General features: G+C 35.0%; 1 protein-coding gene across 1 annotated transcript in view; it reads right to left on the minus strand.

Moving 5' to 3' along the window:
• Positions 1-1923: 1923 nt before the first annotated feature.
• The window catches only part of LOC126368877 (sodium-independent sulfate anion transporter-like), a 59933-nt gene continuing 46852 nt past the window's right edge, over positions 1924-15004 (minus strand). The window contains exons 11-12 of the mRNA XM_050013081.1: positions 10741-10885; positions 1924-6179 (exon numbers count right to left, since the gene is read on the minus strand). Coding sequence (XP_049869038.1) covers positions 6130-6179; positions 10741-10885 — 195 coding nt within the window. The 3' untranslated portion in view covers positions 1924-6129. The remainder of the gene's footprint in view (positions 6180-10740; positions 10886-15004) is intronic.

Below are 15004 nucleotides of genomic sequence, written 5' to 3' on the forward strand. Positions count from 1 at the left end.
CTAACATGATGGACTAATGTTATGGCCGATAGGCTGATCCCATATCACCATAAGGTTCATCATATCCATCTTAGGACGTCGTATCAACAGTGGCTGCAAGTTGTCTTTGATTACTTGTGGCTCTGCCCACCCCATTTGGGATTACGGGCGTGAGTTTATGTATGTATGTATGTATGTATATTTTATTTCGAATGCAAAATTGTCAGCAAATACATTTGCTAAACCTGTGGGCTATCATGTTCATATATCACCCTACGCTCTCGTTCTAAAATATTTCTAAATATCCAGATCTTATTTGTATTTTAATAACTATAATATTCGCCTTAATACAAATTGATGACTAAATTAATAACGAGTTTAAAATATAGATCGCAACACGAAGACAAAGTCAAAGTATTAACTGCACACCACATGGTGAACTGTTGTTATAAATATTATTATAGTACCACATATGGACCCGGGAGCGTATAGCAAAAAGAAAAAATATAACAAGAAACTAAATTAAGCCACTAATAAACTAAAAAAATAAAACTAAAATTAAGCATTAGCAGTTGTTAATAACCACCAATCCGCACTGGGCCTGCGTGGTGGTTTAAGGCCCGATCTCCCTATCCATCCATAGGGAAGGCCCGTGCCCCAGCAGTGGGGACGTTAATGGGCTGGTAATGATGAAATTAAACCAGACATACAATAAGAATAAGAATAAAAGATAACAATAATAAGTACTTAACATTAAACAAAATTAAAGGAGTTCCGCGGCCCTACCCCTGGTGTCGCAGAATCATTATGACTTGTGAGATACCTAGTTCTATTAAAATCCATTTACTTTTTTCGCGTTATAACCATCTTAAGTTTTTATCTTGTAATAAAGCGGATTAGCTTCAATCTTTAGTCTTAGTGTTCATTATCTCTCTTGATATTTTAAAAAAAACCTAATGAGTACTCTGTATTTTTAATTTTAAAAAGCTGCTTACTTTATTACCTTCGTTTCGTGTATACATAATTGACAGATTAAGCCTCGCTAATCCGAAAATAGGGTTGTGTCTTTCTTATTATTATCCTCAGAGAACGCCGCCGGCATAGATTTCCAACATGCCTACCATTCGCATAATTAATGCGAGAACGAGTTGCTTTGTTCATATTGATGGATTGTTAACAAACCGGTGAAATATGTAGGTAAGGTAATTCCAGAATGCAACCTGTGAAATCTCCGCAACCCGCAAGGCTTGTCCCAGTTTGTACTCGGCGTTATAATTTTGAGAAGATAATAAACTCAAGTTTGCGCCGCTAAGAAATTGCTTTGATAATAAATTAATAAGAGGATGTTTTTTGAGTGTCTCTATAACTTTTTCTTTATGTAATTTGGAATAATGAAAACTATCAATTAATTAACAGAATTGCGATGCGGGCAGCGCAGGACCGATCGTCGTGGAGATCCTTGGGGGAGGCCTATGCCCAGCAGTGGGCGTCGTACGGCTGATGATGAATTAACAGAAAAATGCGCAAAATATGCAAACTTCGTATAGACGTACTTTTAACTCAAGATCTTGTTATTGTATTTTTTGGCGTGAATTATTGTTGATTAGTCGCAGATGGCATTTAACTAATTGGCCGGCCAAATAGGGAACGCTGCTGAGGGCTCTGCGGCAACCTACAATAAGAGACGTTAAAACAGGTACCTACATTGCAGGCTGATCACCCGATTACCCGAAAGTAAGATAATCCGTACTTCGAAGGGCGCTCGAAAAATGGATTAATTGAACCATGGTAATCCCAACGCCACCAACACCTACATTATAAATATGAATAAGATGTTATTTGTAGAGGAAAGAAATACTTTACTTAAGTACTTACGAAATACACAGTTGATGAGCTCGGCCATTGGTCTTACAACACACACAAGAGAAGAATAAGGTACACATAAAATGTCACAAGTCAGTTTATTATTTTTAAATATAAAACACTTTTGCACTCGATCTAAACATTGTCTTTTATTATTTCTATTACAATACATACTGGTCCACCATCTAATTTAATAGATACTTGTCATTTTCTTATCCGCCGTAAAGGAAACGGACGGGTAATCGACAGGCATAAAACTTATGGAACACACGTCAATTTTAGGCAGAAATTTAAAAACCCTCCCAAAATTTTACATTGGCCAATAGCCCGACGGAATTAAGTTGACAGCACACGTCAAACGGGTTGCATATCAGCTAGATGCCTATTTTATTCGCCCGGGTTATTCATTCATTTTAAAATTAACAGTTGTCAATCATTCGTCTTTTCCTTTTTGATATATAAGAAAATGACGAGTTTAAACTTAAAATAAAAACATTAGGTGTCTGCGGGAATCGGGGCCAGTACGTATTAACTGTTATCTAAGTTTGATAATAAGGTAACCTATACAATCACAGGATAGTTATTATAACTAATGACAACCTTTGTTGATCATCTTCTCTCTAGAGGTATTATCAAATTGCGAGAATTCTAGGAATAACGCATTTCACATGAATTAACCCTTTGATCTATTCATTATCAAAGCACATTGATACGTTAGATATTATTGAACTGAATTAGATACAATGTTCATGCTGAATTGGGTCCTAATAAGAGGTCAAAGATAAATGATGAAATTCTGATTTTACTATATAAAGACAGATCTAAAACGGATGAAAAACATTAAGATAAGATAAGATATTAATTGATTATTTATTATTTATTATTGATTTATAATATTAGATAAGATATTTATTGCATTTTCTTTTGTCTATTTAACTTGTTTATGATTTTTAGTAAAAAGACGCAATAATAGTTATCATAATGATTCCCATTCTGTTTACATGTGTATTATATACTTTAGCTAATAAATAATTAAATAAATAATAAGTCAGTAATTTTATCACGTTTTTCTATGACGTCATAGTGTGCTTTTTCATACAAAATCCAGTAATTTCGCGTTGTGACGTTTACTGAAAAGTAACTAATTTGATTAGTTCTTATCAAAGCACATTGATATTGCACGCATATTGACGTAAGGTATAATTGGACGGAATTATTAAATTATATAAGCATTGCTTATTTGTAAAGTTGTTCCAACTAATATTCAGTGTCCAATTGTGAATCTAAAGCTTCCAAGGACACACTCAAATACATATATGTATTATGTCACGAGCACTAATATGTATACACTTTGAAACCATGTCATATTAACTTTTTGACAAATGAAACCGTAAGTCTCATTAAATGTCAAATATGATAGTGCGACAGGGTTCTAAAGAAAGTACATGATATTGCTCATGACTGTACATAAATTCCAACAAAATCCACCTAGCAACTTTCAAGTTTTTGCGACGCTAACGCACGGCTTTTGAATTGAATGTGATCTGTCAAAAAGGCTCTTGCGAGATTATCACCAGAACGCAACGATATTACCGTTGTCAGCCTTTCTTTCAAATGATAACGACTTAATACAAATTCCAAAACAAATTCATTACTTTAGGCCCGTGCTGGACTTGAACCAGCGACATCACTACTTCTTTTTCTAGCTGAGCTACACAATAATCATACCTAACTTGCAAAATCCCACTGCTTGCCTAAGATCTCCTCGAGTTCTCTACTTTTTTCTCGATCCTACGTCAAACCGTATCCTTCAAATATACCAGAGTCTCTCAAAGTGGTGTGAGTCCTTGGAGATTTGTCCGTTGATATTATTATCGCTGGTTCGCGAGATTTACACAATGGTATCTGATTGGATGCTGAAAACGTCCGCATAACAAAATCTTCAAAATTTATCCTAAAATCAAACTCAATTCCTAACAAGTTAACAACATAATATTTAATAAAAGAGAGTTCGCTGCCGTTAGATACTGTTATAAAGGAGATCATCGGCTCTCCATACTTTGGCCGGCCCAAATTTGAAAGTGCCGGCCAGAGAAAAAAAATGTGTCGAACCTTTCGAGTAGATTGCTCTGATCATTTTTTACTATGACACCAAACGTATATGACCATTAGTTTGGCTTTAATTGGATTTTAAAAATCACGATTTTTCATACATTTTGTAAAAAAAAATATTATGTCCGTTTGGAAAAAGGGGATACAGACGTATTACAAAGGACCGCTAGAACATTTATTAGTATGGCGCCAAACTTCTATGACCATTATTTTGACGTTTATTGGACTTTCCGTTTTGGTTAATATGTTAAAATGCCGGCAATCGAAAAGAATACGTCGAATCCGTCTAATAGTTGCTTCTCAATATTTTTTAATATGACACCAAACATCTATGACCATTATTTTGACTTTTATTGGAATTTACGTTTTAGTTCAAATGTGAAAAGTGCCGACTAGCAAAAATACCATGTACACAGTATCGAGTAGATGCCTATTAACATTTTTTATATAGCACCAAACGTGTACGATCATTAGTTTAGCTTTTATTTTATTTTGAAAATCTTGATTTCTTATTTATTTTGTTTAAAAATAAAGTGCTTTGGGCAAAAATTGAGATACAGCGGATTACAAAGGACCCTTAATACAACTTTGAACATTTAATAATCTGGCGCAAAACATTTTTGACCATTATTTTGACTTTGGCTTTTATTGGACTTTTTAAAATCTTTATTTTTTTATACATTTTAACAATGACAACAAGCAGAGCTTTCCCAATGACTAGTTATTAGTCAGATAAATACTTTGTGTATTTGTTTTGTGTGTTGATAGGTGAACTTCTATATTAATACCATCTGATTTTAGATATGACGTTGGCTGTAGTTTTTGCATTCCACTCAACGTTACGGCCTAAGTTTAGGTTGAATTATTATGACCGTAGATGGTTACCACCCTCCAAAGATAAGCTTGCCATCTAGTGACGAAACTCGTATTTTGGCATGACGTCTGAAGTAGCTGTTAGGGAAGACAGGAGTCGGGCAGTTGTACTTTGCATGTATGCCGATCACAATGTCCTGGTGCTACTCGGCCGATAACGTAGTACCTCTATCACCCCACTGTATTTTCCTTGTATACACACTTTTCTTAAAAAAAAGTAGCTTCTAAAGCGTAAACGCAAACCTATTTTTAATTTATAAAAATGTATCAAAAAGACGACTATATTACGCCTTTAGCAAGATAGTTCCATTATCACCAGATAAAAACTTGTTTCGCCAAAGTGTAGGTATCTATGAAAACACCAGATTTTTGAAAAATCGAATCAAGTCCAAAATAGTGGTCATAGACGTTAAATCCATAGTAATAAACATTTTGACGATCCTTTACATAACGTGCCTGTTATATTATATTTTTTTACAAAATGAATCAAAAATCAAGTTTTTTTTAATCTAACAAAAGCCAAACTAATGGTCATACACATTTTTGCCATAGTGAATAATGTTTACAGGTATCTTCTCGATAGCTTTGACATGTGTTTTTTGCTGAACGGCACTTTTCACACAGAAACTATAACGTAAAGTCCAACAAAAGTCAAAATAATGGTCATAGACATTTGGTGCCATAATAATAAAAGGTCAAACGGATAAGTTATAACGGATTATACCAATATTGTTTCTTGGCCAGCACTTCACATTTTCACCAAAAATGTATGAAAATTCATGTTTTTTTAATTCGAATAAAACCGAAAATATTGACCCTACAGCTTTGGTGCCATAGTAATAAATGCTCAGACGGATAAGTTCTAAGGATATATACCATTATTGTTACTTGGCCGGCACTTAAAATGTATGAAAAATACAGTTTTTTGAATTCGAATAAAACCGAAGATATTGACCCTACAGCTTTGGTGCCATAGTAATAAATGCTCAGGTAGATAATATCTAACGGAATATAGCAAAATTATTTTTTGGCCGGCACTTTGACTTCTGGGCCGAAATCCGATGATCTCCTTTGAGAAACTCTGCCAAAAGAGTATTTATTGTAGCTACTCTCAAACTCATTTACGTATAGTCGAAGTCGTAATTTTTGAAGCCTATTACTTCTTTTGAACTTAACGCGTCCAAGTTCCATTTTTGGTCGCTGCCAACCTTGGACAAATTAACCACCTGCCAACATAAAGTGGATGTTTCAGTTTTAGTAAGTATTGAATAAAAAAACATTCATAATACATAAACACATGGTTCACAGTTGCGTATCACTGGTCGTTACTTGCTCCTCAACGGTGGAAATACCTGCAAAATACAATGCAATATTATGAATTAGATTGAGATTTTTGTATGCAGTGTCAGATGTGTAATAAAAACATAAGCAGCCATATCCCAATTGGGGTAGTCAGAGTTACATCCATCGCAAGATAGACTAAGTACCCACACCTCACCGAGCTTTATATTAGACCAACGTGACAGGTGGTGAACCGTATCGCCATCTATAATGGACGATCCAACTGTGCCAGTTAAAATAACTCAATGCTGCAGATCCGGTACCGGGATTCGAACCGGCGCTCCCTAATTGAGAATTAAGCCGGTGTACCACTGAACCAAAGTGAAATATGTAGCCTATCCAGGTATCCTAGCCAATATAACTGAGGAACACATTAAAACACGTCCTTTCGTTCACACGTTTAATCGGAAGACAGACTACCCACATATAAAAATAACCAACATATTTCTTATTACCTACATACTTAACTAAATACATCACAACTACAAATAAGTTGTAAGTTAAACCGTTACGACCAATAAAGAAGCAGTAACTCTCACAAGAAAACAATTATAATATCAGGAAACCCGGCAATCGACGGCAACTTTATTCATGATTATAATATAAAATTACAAAAACTTATTCGTAGAAGTTAATTAAAAAGAAAACCAGTTTCGAATTTCAAAGGAAAATGTCAAACAACAAAAACAAACCCGTTTGAGAACATAGTTAGGTGCTGTCATTTTAAAGAGGGTAAAAATCCGATGACAATCCACAATTACGGTCCCAAGTTTATATGCACATCCAATCCCGTTCGGAGTTTACGACGGAACAAGCGACGTTCAATTTCGTCTTGCTATCGACTTGTTGTGGACTCGCACATTTGTGTAAACAACAACACGACCGAACTACGAATAGCTGGATAGAATAACTGGATTGTATAGCGAGAAATGCTGATTACCAAATTAGAGAACCGAATAAGAGAACGAAAAGAAAGTAGAATGTAAAACTTGAAAAAAATCCTTTTTTTTTAGAAGTAATTTGTCAATTTCCAGTGTTGGGGTTTCTTTTAAGTAACTAAGGTACTTGTAGTAGAATATTAATAAATTGTTTTAGGTTTGCGGGTTCATACCGCGCTTATATCAGGGATATGAGACTCCCGATATTCAAAAACAAAAAAAAAAAAAACAAAAACAGCAGCAGTGCAGTGCAGTGTCGAAATATCGGGAGTCTCATGTCCCTGATTTAAATGTAGAATATTAATGTTTAGCCGATGGAAACATTATAGAAATCGTAATGACTTTGCAGGCTTGAATCACCTGTTTTTCCGAAAAAGTAAGATGGTTCTATTAGCCGTAAAAACACCTCCACCAACCCGCAGTGGAGTATGCTCCATACCCCCTCCGGTTGATTGAGGGGAGACCTGTGGATAGCAGTGGGACCTATATAGGCTGTTTATGTTATGTATGTAATGTGTATATTATCGTTTTTACACACTTTTTAACCGACTTCAAAAAGGAGGAGTATATACTTACTGTCGAATGATATCCGACACTTATCACGTAGATCTAATAGAAAGCTCGGATGAAGCGTGGAAACGTGGTTCATCTTGCGATGGATGTTAATTTGACTAGTCCAATTGTGAATATAGTCAGGAGCTTATGTAAGCTTATGTTAGGTATTGGGGTAGAAAAAACACAATTCAGAAGATAACTTACAGGCATATTTGATAGAGTCCTATGATGGATATCGTGCTACAAGAAAATCAGGTATGCTCAATCCTATGACAAGCCACCATTGCCCTAGCCCTTTGATGACGTAAGTGTTACCACTGTGTTATCATTAAATTGGTACCAACACTCCAAGGACGTATATTTTATTATTGAAAACTAAGTGAATTACTGACTAATGTAATTACTTGTCACATTATATAAAAATCATTAAACCTGTAAGTAAATCTTTTTCTAAACGTTTGAAATTTCCTTGCAAAGTAAATATAAAAACATTGGTCGTAGGTAATTTATTTTTACGAAATGGCAACACAGGTTGCGATGACGTCAGCTGGGCTAACCTTGAAATGTTAGCAGTCACTTTTGAGCATGCCTGGTTTTCTTATACCATGATGGATTTCAAAAAAAAAACAAAAATATTTATTTCTTTAACAGAGATGGTACATAATAATATTTGCAGTTGTGACCTCCTAGTAAGTGTGAAACACCTGTGTCAGAAGGTCACGCTCCTCCATATCAATAAGTACTTGTTGGTACCAAAAGCCTAAAGTATACCTACATCGTATTATAAGTAAACAATAAAGAAAAATAAATATGAAAACAAACGTGTGTGTGTGTGTGTGTGTGTGTGTGTGTGTGTGTGTGTGTGTGTGTGTGTGTGTGTGTGTGTGTGTGTGTGTGTATGTGTATTTGTGTGTGTATGTATGTGTCAAGGACACTAATTAGGTCCTCTACACTAATACTAATTAGGGATAAGTGTTATACCAAGTATTCGAAAAGCTTTTCTATTTCCTTATAATCTAATAATTTGAGCCATGCAGTAATCTTTTTTCTACATTCGAATTTAGATAAGAAGTAGATTTCTAGTTTTTCATTGAGTTGGTTATATAAAGTGTGCAGATTGTCTATCATATTGTCGTCTCGCAAAACTAGTTTTCACCCTAGCAGCCTGTATAACTTTGCTTTTTATTCTTTTCAATAGATATGAGGGATCTGGTTTAACAGATTGATGTCTTTTGAGAACTATATATAGAACATAAAGTTTCCTAATTGTTAATATATCACATTCAAGGTACAATAGATCAGTGGAGTATAACCGGGGCTTAAAATACATAACTTTAAGAAGAGCCCTTTGAGATCTTTCTGCTACTGCGAATTTCGTTTTCAAGGCACCACCCCATACAGGGATGCAGTAAATAATAATTGACTGAACTAGGGCTGTATAAATAGAGTTAAGTAAGGGTTTTGATGCCAGATGTCGTAGCTTTTTGATTTGATCCTCTATGGTGTGAGTTGTGAGGTGGATGACTAACCTCTTCAACCCTGGTATCAGGGTTAACGCCATGAGCCCCTGTCGTGGCTCATATAACTACTATGTACATTCTGAAGCACGTCTGAATGTGTCCTCACCGGGATTCGAACTCGGGATCTTCGTATCGTGAGCTCAACGCTCAACAACTGGACCACGGAGGTCGTTAATGGATAGAAGGCTTAACAGACATTCGCACCGTGTATATTAACTACTCGCGAATCAACGTTAGAATTAAATTATCTCCATATTTCCTTTCCATTACATTATTTATTAGATTACAGGGCAAAAACCACGAAATTGGGAAAAGCTTTGGTAACAGGTAAACCGATACGAAAACCCGTCAACATTGTTTGATGTTACTATCTACCCACATTTAACACAACAATAGAAAGCATGCACGAGTAACTACCTATGTGATATTTTGTAGATTCCCATAATATTTGTTTATGTGATTTGGTAATATATAATCTTTTTGCTATTAATGAAACACGATGTTCGTGTCTCACCCAACAGGGTCCACATAATATCAGCGTCGTGGTTCACGCCGCGACTTGAGCTGGCTGAGATCCTTTTATCTTACGACGTCCACCACCAACTTACGATCATTTTAATGAACATCCTATATCCTTTTTTGTAATTGTTCTGTGAAAATTTTAAGCGATTTTATTGTCTTATTTTTGTGTGTGGCGTCCTTTTATAATAAACAATTTCTATTCTATTCTATTTTATAAGCGTTGCGCAAAATCACGAGTGTTATAGTAACATGCAGAGAACAATGGGTATCGTTGCATTTAATTGTTAACAGAAATGTATGACCGACGATTATAACGCTCTCGGCTCTAATCGCGTTGTGTATACCTGCATATAAATCGGCTCCGAATATTCGGTTCGAATTCATAGCGGATATTTAATAGATTTTGGAATTCTAACTACCAATTTTGTTACGAATATGAATTTATTACTGGAGTTTGTCCATTTGGCGAACAAATTGCTGTTAGTCTGAAAATACCTATTGAAATCACATTCAACGTAGGTACCATCGTCATATTGGGTATGAAGCTTGCAGAATACGTATAAATAGATAGTTTCGAAGACACATTCGGTCTTCTCTGACTTAAATTCTTGACTATAACAATTTTTATATTATCAAATTTTATATTCTCAAATGTAAACTATTTTTAGATACAAATATATAAGATGACGTAGCCTATTGTGCTTATTGTTATTCATCTGTACTATTCCTGTGTTTATGTTTTTGTGCAATAAAAAATGTTGATTGATAATGATAATGCATATTTAATTTAACAGAGTCAAAGACCACGGAATTCTTACTACGATCCTGATAAACCACTTTCGCTTCTTCTATTCTCATCAAAAATTTCATACGTGCTCGCCAGTTTATAATACTTTTTATATCCTACAATATTAAAAACATAGATACCCTTAAAAGCGACGTTCTAATAGAAAATACAGGTAACATTTTCTTAGAAAAACAGACAGTGAATTAGTTAAGAAGAAACAAGAGAAAAAACTTTCAAGAACATAATTTACCTGTTAAATACAGCCCTAACGTGTCCGTATCACAGTAGACGGGGTCGTCCACAATGCTATTCAGTTGCTCTTTAATCACTTGCCTTGTGTTACACCACACTATATGTCCGCTTCGTGACCATTCTGCAACTAGCATTTTCAGACTCTGAAATGGAAAGCATAGATAAATTTAAGAAATAAAGACATACATAAACACCGTGCAATGTAAATAAAAAATAAAAATAATAATAGTTTTAATTCTATAAATCTTTTACATCAATTAATGAAGCTTCCCTAAAAGTAGTCGAAGACACTTGTGTGTCTCGCTCTTCCAACGCAATACAGTTAGATTTACAATATATCTCAACAAAAAATAAACAAAAGAAGTTTTTACAAACGGGTATCTGTGCCTGTGTGTTTCTGTGTGTATGTGCGTGCGTGTGTGAGTCAAAAAAAATCATAATTCAAAAATATCTTTATTCAATAGGTAACATAGTTACACTTTGAATCGTCAATTTTACATAACGAACGTCTCATCCGCCTAAAACTACTGCAGCTTCTCACAACCTGTATAGCCGGGGAAAAGAAGCTGCAAGAAAAACCTCGGCACAGGGCCCTAGACGTTCTTTAAAAAAAATAAAATAATCATAAAATTTTGGTATACAATTGAGTAATTTAGCTGCCTAATATCAGTTCTCAGACAGTTAATCCCATGCATTCATATCTTCTACATAATCACTAACTTTATAATAACCTTTTTTGTAAAGTTTTTGTTTAACTACTGTCTTAAAACAGTTGAAAGGAAGGCAGGAAGTGTGTGTGCGTGCGTGAAATAAATAAATGTATTCATTGGTCATATTCTTCTTTTGTTTTCGCTTTTTGGTTAATATGTGTGCAGCGTGGTGGTGTATACTCCCCTGCGGTTAATTGCCCAGCAGTGGGACGTTTATAGGATGTTTATGTTATGTATGTCATGTGTACAATAAATAATATAAATTAAATTAATAAATATAAGTCTAGTCAATGTGGTGCTGTGGTATACCGGCTCGATTCTCAAACGGAGAGCGCCGGTTCGTACCGCGGTACCGAACTGGTACTAACAAATTAATAAATTTTCTAAACTGCATTCTAAATGAAATATTTATATTTATTCATTTTAGAGTTTTTTAAATAATGTATTGCACTGAACAATAAAAAATATATTCTATTATGATAAACTCTCGTTGACTAGGGATTACCTACCTAAGAAGTATAAGTACAGTTTCAAGCCGCTCTAAGATTATAACGTATTTAAATGAACACGCAAAGGAACAAGAAATGTCACCAAACGGATAGATTGCTCAGAGAGTCAGAAAGACTAATAAATAATTCCTAAAACGTTTGCCAGTTACTAATGAAATTCGAAGTAAAAGATTATACCCGTGGCCGTAGTATAGAATAACTTTAGTCCAAGTTATTTATCTTAATCTAAGAAAGAACCTGTCAAACATACGAAATCATAATAAGCACTGTTTACAAGTTTGGCCAACTCTATTATAACAAGCTAGGTAATTCAATCTTCCACTTTATATATATATTTCTTATAGAAACTAATTATTCTTGCAGTGAAGGGGACTAAGTAGATAATTCGTCTGACTAAAGTCTCGTAAAGTTAGCGTGTCGGTGTTGGAAATAAATAAAGTTTTACCGACTTTGGACCTAATAGAGACAGTGCTGTCCACAGAGAACTATAAAGTGAATTGTTTCGGTCTGGTGCAGCCAATGTAGATGGATTATTAGACGGACAATTATAGAGACGCTCCACGGAATTATACTACGGGGAACTTGAATATATTAAGCTATATTTTGTATCTGTGTCGCTTCATTTGGTAAATAGTTGCATTTATATAATGGAATCAGCTGAAGCTATCACGGAGTAGACACCTCTTGGACGCAGAGGCAGAGGAAGCGATGGAAAGACGATCTGGACGCGTTTGAGACAGATTGGAGATAGAACGCTCAGGGCAGGGAAAAGTGGAAGCTCAAAGGGCAGGCCTTTGCCCAGCAGTGGGACAATCCAAGCCAGTAAAAAAAACGGAATCAGCTGGATGAAAATTAGCTATAGGTTCCAAAATCCGGTCATTTGTTTTGTAGGTATTACATGCCTACACGATTCTTGTCCAAGCATAATTAATAGCCTATAATACAGTCATGAGTAATATCATATACCCACTTTAGAACTTGTCGCACTATCATAATTATTTGACATTTAGTGCGACATGTAAATTAATTTTGCGACGGCAATTTTAACTTGATATTAACCCAGAATCATGGTCTGAATCATCCCCCTCAGTATTCGTGACGGTGTCTCTAACACCCTGTATATAACGAACACAATGTGTGCTGTAGACATATTTAGACACCTATTTGTTTATGAAATTTGATACGTATGTACCCTAACCCTATCTTAAGCTTTCCATTGTCCCATCAATCCGTCTTTTGTGAAAGCTGTTACGAGAATTTATCCATCTAATAAAGAACTTGACGCATGTGAATATTAAAACGTAATTCCACTTTGATATTTCGTTTTAAATAATGTAATAAACTCCTACAAAGAAAAACAAAATAAGCGTAATATTTGTGAAAGCGTTTATTATTTATCAACAATATTAATTAATGATCATCATTGGTCCAATAAAACTTTAAAAATATGCGCGAGATTGAACGAAAACAATAGCGTGACGATCACAACGATGAAATCAGGCAACAAAACCGATGAATAATTTTACGAACAAGCTGCACTAAAATCCAATGATATTTATAATGTTGTAATGAAACTAAATTCGCAATTTATGGTGTCTATAACTAATGTACTTAAGTAAATAACTATACGAGTAGAATTTTGCCGTCTGCTGTACGTATGTTAGACGCCTATGTTTTTACTTAAAAAATAAAAACGATACTATCGTTCACAGACCTTCAATATTCAAAAGTGTGATGATAAAACGCCAATTCCAAAATACATTTTAATTTGTTTGTATGTTTGTATCCTATCATAAACACAACGTAAACATAAACAACCTGTATACATAACCTCTGTTGTTTTGTTATTGTTCTCTGAAAATTTTAAGTGATGTTATTGTCTTGTTTTTGTGTGTGGCGTCCTTTTATAATAAACATTTCTATTCTGTTCTATATACGTCCTACTGATGGGCATAGGCCTCCCCCAAATGTCTATTCTATCACAAGGTAATTTTAACTGCGTATCTAGTGATCGATATCTTTGAAATATGGTACATTTGGTACATATCGTTGGTATTGGGTACAGAGCTGCGGTGACGCATCAACAGTGCATGCGATTTAACGTTGCGGCCTGCGGTTCTCATATTAAATTGATGTTAGATAACTTAATGACATTGCTTTGTGCAAATGTAAAATACGAAAATGGAATTTATCGAATGCTTTATTCATATTGATATGTTTAAAACCTATCACGTTGGTGTAACAGAAAAATTTCTGCAGTAATGTAATTTTTTGTTATTATATAAAAGTTTAGTGTAAATAAGTGTACTTTTGTCTGCGTATAATGACATTTGCATGGCAACATTGTTGTGGTGAAACATTTAGGTATTGTGCCTACTTCTAATACCCATTTGTCGCCTTATTCACCATGTTTGACGCAAATAAAGTTTTTATTTTATTCTAATCAGTGAGGTGTGGGTACTTAGTTCATACTACTCCAATTCGGATATAGTCGTGAGCATATGTTTGACAACGCGACCGAAAAATTACTTCACCGCCCGCCGCGCTAGTGCGTGGCATCGTCTGGTCACCATACCGTCGGTGACGCTGATGTACCTATTTGAAATTTTTGGTGAAACTGGTTTGCACTTTTTACTATTATCAATAAAACACAAATTATTTTAGCAAAAAATTGCAAATACGCCAGTTTGCAAAGTCAGCCACGATGTGTTCACCAAAGGAAAACATCGTGAAGAAACCTACATTGCTGAGAACTGTGTTTTCATAAGTATGCCACCACACCTGTATTTGGGCTGGATTTTCCGTTGAATTGCAAGGCCAGCTGCAGTGCTCTAACCAAACTAGACTCAAAAAGGTGCTTTTTGGCATGTCTCCACCAGAATTCGAACCAAGCCGTCAGGATTGTGAGTCGAACGCTCAAACCAGAGACACTGTTGCTGTAAATTGTATATTTGTGTCCTGGTGTGTGTGTACCTGTGACATTCTACTAAAGCATCATAACATAACTTTTGACCTTTGCTATTTTCAGAGACTATTTTGCATA

This window comes from Pectinophora gossypiella, chromosome 8 (genome assembly GCF_024362695.1).
Source record: "Pectinophora gossypiella chromosome 8, ilPecGoss1.1, whole genome shotgun sequence".
NCBI lineage: Eukaryota > Metazoa > Arthropoda > Insecta > Lepidoptera > Gelechiidae > Pectinophora > Pectinophora gossypiella.